This window comes from Geospiza fortis, unplaced genomic scaffold, assembly GCF_000277835.1.
Source record: "Geospiza fortis unplaced genomic scaffold, GeoFor_1.0 scaffold333, whole genome shotgun sequence".
Lineage (NCBI taxonomy): Eukaryota > Metazoa > Chordata > Aves > Passeriformes > Thraupidae > Geospiza > Geospiza fortis.
This window is the reverse complement of record NW_005054347.1, coordinates 4,197,855-4,206,541: the sequence shown is the minus strand read 5'-3', so window position 1 is coordinate 4,206,541 and position 8,687 is coordinate 4,197,855. Positions and strand designations below refer to the sequence as shown.

Genomic DNA, 8,687 nt, shown 5'->3' with positions numbered 1-8,687 from the left:
TGGGCGGGCTGAGTTTTGCGAAGCGGGCGGGCCTGGGGAGCGCTTTCTTGGAGGAGAGATGTCCTTCTGTTTTAGCTTTTCGCCCTCTTGAGAAACTCGATTAGTTTAGGCCAATTGCCTTGAAATTCACATGTATTTGACAGCAGGTCAGTGAGGATCGTCTCCCAGCGTGGTCAGCTTGACAAGAGATAGGTTTGCGTAGATTAAATTAAAATTTTAAGTTAAGAACATGAGTCAGTATCACAGTAAGCATTTTAAAAGGCCAAAAGATGTTAATCACCCAGCACTGCTCTCCACCTTTGTAAACCTTTGGAACAGGCAAAGAATACTCCAATTTTGGAAACCATTGGAGCAGGCAAAGAGTATTCCAACTTAAAGTATTCTGTCTTATTATAAAGGAGGATTTGAACAGAAAATGAGTAGGCAGAGGTTGAGTCTTATTTTAGGTGTAAGTCCATCTGCTGGCAAGGCCACAATGAGAACAGCCCATAGAAGAATCATGGTTTTGAATTATCCTGATAAAGATGGATTACCTTACTTAGCAGTATAAATCAATGAAGCAAAACACAGACTCACTCACAGAACCATGGAATGGCTTGGGTTGGAGAGCACTTCAGAGATCAGCCACTTCCAACCCTCCTGCCATGGGCAGGGACAGCTTCCACTAGGACAGGTTGCTCAGAGCCCCGTCCAACCGGGTCTTGTTGGAATGCAGTGCCAAAAACAAATCCAAAGCCTTGGGTCATAGGAGATATTGTGCAACAGCTTTCACAGTTTCTTAGCTGTGCATTGATTTTTCCTGTTTATCATCATAATTAAAAACTTAAGGTTATTTAAAAGCAAACTGGAATGTTTTAGTTACATGGATTTATGTCCAGTTGGACAAGGAGCAAGGAGTAGGACTTGGATGATCCTTGTGGGTCCCTTCCAACTCGAGCTGTTCTATTGCTCTGTTGTACTGTTAACAGCCCCTGTTCCAATTCAGGTCCAATCCAGATGTGTTTGAGTCCCGTATGGAAAAAAGAAGCGAAGTGAAAAAGCAGCCTGTGGGACATTCCAAACAAGGAGAGTTTATCAGATGCATGGAGGAAAAGGCAAGGACAATTTTCTTTGTAAATCACCTACATTGAAGCTCTAATGTTATTTTTATGGGATCAGAGTAATGCTACAAATTGGAAGTATCCCTGTCAGTAGGAACTCTGAAATTTTACTGTGTGATGGCTAAAAGCATTGTTCTGTACTCCTCTGTATTATTTTTTAGACTGTAAATTCCCTCCTTGAAACCTTGTTTAATTAGTTCCAGATTAGTTTGGCCAGAAGAATGACACAATCCTGCATCAATCATTTTTTTAGTGAAAGCAAGAAAACTGTTCAATAATATTGGATCCAAAATGCATAATAGTTTCCTTTTGACTAATCTTTTGTGGCCTTGAAATTCATAATTCATATTAGGTTACTAATCTTATTTACTTCACCTAATCAATCACTTATTTTATTAAAAACACACTGCAGTAATCTTCAAGTATCTTGAGCTCCCACTGAGGAGTTTTTGTCAGCAGGCACATTATGTGTAGCAGGGAAGGCAAATCAATGGTATGAGCTGTAAAACTGAAGAAGAATGTTTTCTTGCAGGCAGAAGGCTTGGGCAGCAAGGCATTAAAGGGAGGATTCACAAAGGATAAGGTAAGAGAAATGACCCCAAGTGTTAGGAGGGTGGCAAGGCAAGAGTGTCGATTAACTTGTATTGCCACAGCGAGCTTCAGTCAAGAACACTTTGATATAATTCTGGTGTTCCTTATGCTGCGTTTGAGTGTAAGATGTTGGTTAACTGTTGGGACCCCGTTCAACCTTAGAACTCCTGGCATTCTGGGTTTTTATTGCCCTGTGCTTCTCTGTGACACCCTGGAAATACCTTCCAGTTGAGGCATCTGTTCTGAACATTAAATGGAAAGGGTTAAGCTTCTTTTTGCAGCATGGAAATACATTTGTAGTGATCAGCCAGCCCAGGGACAAGAGAATTCTATTTCACATTCTTGTATTCCAGCGACTCTTCAGTGTAAATCTGCCAAAGATCACATCTTTGAGATGGCTGAAGGCAAAAGCTGCTCCTCTTGCAGCGTCAGTAGAGATCTGCACAACTGGAGCAAAGCATGTTCTGTGTCCTGAAAGAATCTATTCTGCCTCAGTGTGTGAATCCACTTCTCAGTGTGTTGCTGCTGTATTTTATTTGGCAATTAGAGGGACTAAGTAACTCTGTAAATTGAATCAAATTCCCCTAGGTTCATTTTGTTCTCTATAATTGCATCCATTCATTCTGGATTCTTACAAGGTCAGAGAACTGCCATCATGCCAGATTCTTTATGCTTTCTCTTACAGACACTTGATTCAATTCTTAACGTTGAGATGGTGAAAGAAAAATCAGCAGAGGAGATAACACAGGTGATGGATTTAAATGGAATAAACTTTGCTTCACATCTGTGCTTAATAGTAATCTATGTGTAAGGATGGAAATTTTACTTAGACTGAAAAATAAAACACAGCTGTGGATGTATATTTACAAAAAGCATATTCACATGGGGATCCATAGGAGAAGATAAAGTTTTCTCCATCTAGGTAAGTCCTCCTAGGGGGTGCAGGTACACTGGGTGCTGCCATCCTGCTGTGGTGAAGAAAAAGGCTATCAACACAGAAAAGCATCATGCAAAGACTTGTCTTCTGTTGAAAATGTTTTCTATGTTCTTCATTAAAAAAAAACCACCAGCACCAAAAAACACAACCAAAAGTCACTAGTGTGATTGTTGGGAAAGATGTGAGAAGCACTTTCTGATGGTTAATAAATACTGAGCCACCTCTGAGCCCACTGTTGATTTCTGTTACCTGGTTGGAATCTGTCCTTTGGTACATCTGGAACCTTTGCAGAAGTACCTTGCATTAGCAGGAAAATCAGTCAGCCTTGATTGAAAAATGACTTCCCAAAGTGCTTACAAAGGTTAGTTGACATTTTAAAGCATTTAACATTACTGCTAAATGCTGGACTTTAACTATATCTCATCTTCTTTGTTTCCTACAGATTTGGAATCAGTATTTTTCTGCAAAAGACACAGTTTATGCTGTTATTCCTGTAAGTAGTTCTGCTATAGTTCTGCTCTTGAAAAGCCAGCATGCAAGGCTTTCCACCTGAGATTCTGCTGCTTTTAAGAGCAGTTATTAAAGTGAGGTTTCAAGAACAAGCTTACTTTCTAGGCTGAGTGATTTTATTGTCCCAAACAAAGGCTTTTGTTTTCAGAAATGCATATCCCTTTTTTCCTCACTCAGAGGAGTCTCAATAAATCAAGGACCTTTTTCTGCACACCTGGCTGGAATTTCCAGGCTTGTTTTAATACAAGCCTCCAACACTTTTTGCAAGGCCCTAGTGTTTATTAAGTAGCATTTGTATTTTTAGAGTTCTTTTTCTCAGAGTTGCTTGTTCCTTTGCCCTCTTCCCCACAGCACAGGCAGCTGCCTCAAGGTTACTGTGGCAGTCCAAGAGCACTTGGCTGGTAACTTGCATGTGGCTAATCACTTAGGACTTATTTCATACATTTACAAATATTGGCAATGCTGTCTTTCTTGAGATTGCAGGGTGTTTCCTGAGATAAGATCATACTTCGTACTCCTGATAACTTTTCCAGATGTTAATTGTTCTTAGTTTGCATTAGGCTGAAGGAGACTTTTTTCACTTTGGGGATTTCTCTTTATTCTTTTCTTCAGGGTCATTCTGTGATTGTGATCTCTTAAATCTGTCTTTTCACAACTGTGTGTTCCTTGAGTTCTTGAAACCTCATTTAGATCTGGGGTCTGATTTGTAATTGTATTTGGCCCTTTGAGTTGCAGCTGAACTCAGTGGGAGGCAGTGTTCTAGATGTGTGATGTGCTGAATGCTCTGAAAGTGGAAGTGTGGGATTTGAAGTCAAGCAGCCTCATGTTTCAGTTTACTCAACATGTGGATGTTGTGAAAATAGTTTGATTTGCACTTTTACTGTAGCAGAGGGCCAAAGCCAGGGATTCCAGCTAAAATGTAGGTCTTTCATTAGCAGGGCTGGCACTGTGCTTTGGTGCACTGTTTTAGAGGAGTGTTGGAAGCTTTTTAAGACTTCAATGCAAACCAGATCCCAGGCACATTAGGAAGCAGTTCATGGTGTCATCGAGGGGAAAAAAAAACCTTTGTCTTTTGCCAGAAGCTTTTTGTTGGCTGAAAGAAAGGCCTTGCATAATTCTCCCATGCTCAAAAGTGCACATGAAGGAATGTCTTCTTGATGAATGGCATATGTTTTCTTTCCTGAACACCTAAGAGTAGATATTAATACAGTGCTGGGAAGCAAAAAAAAAATTAGGCAAAAGATTTGGGGAAACACAGGGAACACTGAATGAAATTGCCAGGTTTCATCAGGGCTGAAATAGAGTTGTGGTTTTAATTTAAACCTGAGCAATAAGTATGTTATTGAGTGTATAGATGGGCTGCTTTTTTATACTAAGAACAGATGACAATGATGTAAATCCACAATTTGGAGCCAGGGATGTGTTGTCTCGCTCAGCTGTTGACACTACGTGATGCAGTGGAGCAATTACTGAAAGAGGATGTAAGCCTCAGGCTTGGGGCCCCCACATCCAAGGCATGAAGCTCTGGATCCAAGGATTTTGCTGCTGCATCTTAGAGAAGCCTTGTTAAAACAGGATGCTGATGACTTTTAGGTAAATAAGAACTAAATGCAGCTTTCCAGGCACTCGTTGCCATCTGTGCCCCCAGTGGGACCTTCTCCAGATGGAAGCTGTGCCCTCTAAAGGTTAATGAGGTGATTGTGAACAGCTCTGCATCCACGTTTGTGTTACAAATATTGAACTTCTCTTTCTCCTTCCCCAAAGGCAGACAAGTTTGATTTGATGTGGAAGAGAGCCCAGAAGTGTCCATCGGTACGTACAGCAGTGTGTGGTTGTAGAGCTGTAATGCTTCTCTTCAAAGCCTGATCCATTAACTTTTGACCCTCCTGTATTCATACCCGTTGTATCAGCCTGATTAGTAGGTGTTCAAACACTTGTCCTGGTGCTCAGATGAAGCAGTGCCTATTCATATGTGTGACACAGTTTGATCTAGATAGAAGAGATGGAGGGTTGAGAGAGCAGCAGCACAGAATCTCCCAGGGAATGGAGACTTTACTGGGCTGATGGATTAGTCCTACCTACTTCACTTGCCAAGAGCAAGATCAAATGTATCTGGCTTCCCAAGCTACTTGGAGATTGGGAAGTTATTTATAGCCTGAAGTGCATTTCTGTGCACTGCACTGAGATTCAGTCAGGGGTTCTGCAAGATTTTCTGCTCCCATGTTGTCCTTCCCTTGGTGTGGTAAAACACAGAACTGTACCTGTGGAGCTGGATAGGCTGTAAATGTCTGGAGAGGAGATGCTTGCTGCCTGTTCTGGAGCAGCTGATAGAATGATGGGATTAAATGCTCTGCTCCTTATCTTATACTTGACCATTTCTTCTGTTAGTTTTCTAGGTGAGAACAAAAAGGTCAGAGGTTGAATGTTCTCCATTCTCCTTTCCTTTTTATGTCTGAAAATACTGACAAAAGTATTTGTCAAGATATTTGCTAATGACTTAATACTGATAGGGTAATTCTGATTTATTGTGTGCTTTGAAGTCTGATTCTTGCTGTTCTGTCACTTGTAGTGAGGCAAAGAAACTTTTTTCCTATTGTGGTTCTCTCACTAAAGCATTAATGCTTGAGGCCAGTGTGACATGGGCATCATTTTGTTCTATGTAAGGGAAAATTGGTTTGGTTTTTTTTATAATTTCTTTGCAGTTTCTATATGCTTTGCCAAGAAAAGAAGGCTATGAGTTCTTTGTGGGGCAGTGGTCTGGAACAGAATTACACTTCACTTCCCTGATAAATGTTCAGGTGAGTGTTTGAGTTAAAAAGTTCAAAACTGACTTAGGATCCAGAAATAGATAGTATCAACATATTGCAATATATGTTATTTACCAAGTAGTTTAGCCAACAGGTTGTCTAGCTTAACTTGAAAAGACTTCTCATGACAATAGCTGTTATTAATTATGGTTTAATTGTACATTAGTTACAGGTAAATTAGTAAAGTTATGAGTATTAAGTGTCTCTGTAGTGTAGAGGATAATGAGGCAGAAGTTCAGTAGACTCCAAATATGGGCAAGAGCCAAGCTTTTTAGAACTGTTTGTGCAAGGTAATTAAAATAGCAGTAGATGCTGTAAGATTAAATATCTTCCTAAAAATTGTGGGTTCTTTTAAATGCAAAATGGTCTTCAGTCAAATTAAAAAACAACCTAACTCTGCAAATCCCTTGTTTTCTGTAAATACCAAGAATAATAAACTTTTAATTAGAGCTGACCCTTAAGCCCTGGGAAGGAACTGCCTCTGTGGCAGTTAATGCTCAAAGGTTTGAAATCAAGCACCCAGATCTGCAGTGGACTGAACGTTTTTATGGGATACTGACAGTTTCCTTTCTCTCCTTCAGACCCAAGGTGAAACTGCTCCAAGCCAGTTGGTCTTGTACCATTATCCTGATCTGCAGAAGGAGAAAGGGATAGTACTAATGACAGCAGAAATGGACTCCAAGTTCTTGGTAAGAGAAGTTTGCTCATTGGCTTCCTTCATTTTATGCTGCAACTCCTCCTACAGTTTTGAATTAAAATTAAATTACAGTGAAGCCTTTCAAAGACCCTTTGCCAAAGAATGGTCCCATTGTCTTTTTTTACCTAATGTACTTAAGGCTAGGGAAAGCCAGGAGGGAATCATCAGTCTTTGGTGATTTCAGTTCGTGCATTCTTTTTTTTAATTTGGGTGTTACAGGTGGTAGTTGTAAAAGAACAAAGCTACTGTTTTTCCTTCTAACAGAAGCAAATTTAAATGAAAGCTGTTGCTACCTGCAGACAAGTTAAAACAGTGTTTGAAGCTTAATTCTGTTTGTCAAAGCAGGAGACTCCAGAGTTGTGTGTTCAGTTTGTGCACACCCGTGCTCTTTCCATCTGTGTGGGCACACCATTATTGGTATAACTGTACCAGTGCCTGGACTGGTGGCACTGGGCACAGTAGTGGTGGAACAGAATGATTAAAATAGCCCTCCTCTAACTGACCTCCTGCCACCCCTTCTGAAACAATGAGTGGAGTAATTGGTAATGTTTTTCTTTTTCCCTGTTGGATCTCAGAGCAAACAATCAATCTTTGCAAGTAGGTTAGCTGTAAGAAGGGAAGAATGAGGATTTGGTGCATCTTGGAGTGGGCAGGGATCACAAAAGCCACACTTGACCTCTGAGGCAGATGCACAGCAGGAGAGTTGCTGAAACACACAGTGCTGGAGTGTTTAAGTAGGTCAGCAGCCACAGGGAGGTGCTTTGTTAAGAGATTTGCTGAACTAAGGTGGCTTGGAGTTGAGCCACGTGGTGAGTAGGATTGTGGCATTTCTTTCCCAGTGGGACAATGGCACAGCCCCACCCTGATGGTGACAGCTCTGTTCTCACTGCCAGGTGGTCCATGATGCCCAGTGCTTGGCCAACCAGGTGCAGCTGTTCTACGCCACGGATCGCTCCGAGACCTACGCATTAGTGGAGACCTTCAACCACAGATCCAGTGAATTCAAATACATGGCAGTTATAGCAGAGCTTGAGCAAAGTGGCCTTGGAAGAGAACTGAGACCTGGGCAGGCTTCTGACAAGTCATAGAGCCTGGCCTGTGGTGAAAGGAGCCAGCAGTAGCAGGGGGTCCCAGGAGGGGTGGTCCGGTGTCTTCTGTTTTACAGCTTGGATTTGGCCACAGAAGGAGTCTGCAGACATCCTGGGAGAGTGACAGTCACGCCTGTCTGCTGCTGATGCAAGATGAGGACTTGGGCCATTTGAACAACAGTAACTAATTGCTAAAAAATGGAGCCCAGTGCTTCAGTGTAACTTCATCAGAAAGAGCCATTTTTCCAGTCTTGTAACTTCCTGCTGCCTGCTGGATTGTGGAAATCTGAAATAAAGTGACAAAAGGGGAGCTGTGTAACGGCTGTACTGACATCAGGAAGGAGATGACAACCAATGTTTCTTCTCAGTAAATGCATTTTAAAAGCCCTCCACCATTATAATTGCATGGTTCAATGCTTTTTAATCTGTGTGGAATTCATACAGGCTTGTCCATCAAGAAGAAAGAATAGGAGCAATGGTCTAAGACAGACACCTCTTTGTTTCTTTGTGAAGTTTCTTACACAGATGTATATTGTGGTCTGAGCTTTTCTCAGGATTAAAAAACCAGAGTCACTAGATTTGTTCTGGGAATTTACTGCTTCTTAATTGATTTATTAATTGTATCCTGTCGTGATGTTTCTGTATTTAAGTTGTTGTTTTTGAGCGGTATGAACATAGTTTTATTTTTTTAATATATTTTTAATAGTGTAGAGGGATCATTGCCTGTTTTACAGGATTATTTTTTTCTCAGGCTGGCATCTAGTCAGCCAACTCACAAATGACATTTGAAGGAACAAAAAATAACTCTTGTTCCCACTTCAGGAAAGGCACTATCCATAATAAAGGAAAGATGGACTGGCATAGTGACAGAGAGAGTCACCAGCCAGCTTCTTGTTTGTCAAGTGAAAAAAATGACTTGGTATGAAAATGAAGAGCTGCTTTAACCTAGAAGTGTTA

The 8,687-nt window shown here is 41.0% G+C and overlaps 1 protein-coding gene across 1 annotated transcript; it reads left to right on the top strand.

Annotated features, from left to right (window-relative positions):
- Positions 1 to 989: 989 nt before the first annotated feature.
- On the top strand, positions 990 to 8,321 carry ATPAF1 (ATP synthase mitochondrial F1 complex assembly factor 1). The gene is made up of 8 exons (XM_005423145.2): positions 990 to 1,094; positions 1,633 to 1,683; positions 2,377 to 2,439; positions 3,071 to 3,121; positions 4,903 to 4,950; positions 5,841 to 5,936; positions 6,527 to 6,634; positions 7,536 to 8,321. Exons 1-8 carry the CDS (start codon positions 1,014 to 1,016, stop codon positions 7,728 to 7,730), a joined length of 693 nt encoding a protein of 230 aa, XP_005423202.1. The 5' UTR covers positions 990 to 1,013; the 3' UTR covers positions 7,731 to 8,321.
- The last annotated feature ends 366 nt before the right edge of the window (positions 8,322 to 8,687 follow it).

Excerpts from the sequence above, each read along its gene's own strand:
- ATPAF1 (XM_005423145.2), top strand. The coding sequence starts at position 1,014 with ATGGAAAAAAGAAGCGAAGTGAAAAAGCAGCCTGTGGGACATTCCAAA. Across the intron at positions 1,684-2,376 it reads GAGGATTCACAAAGGATAAG|ACACTTGATTCAATTCTTAA; the intron begins GTAAGAGAAATG and ends TTTCTCTTACAG. Across the intron at positions 3,122-4,902 it reads CAGTTTATGCTGTTATTCCT|GCAGACAAGTTTGATTTGAT; the intron begins GTAAGTAGTTCT and ends CCTTCCCCAAAG.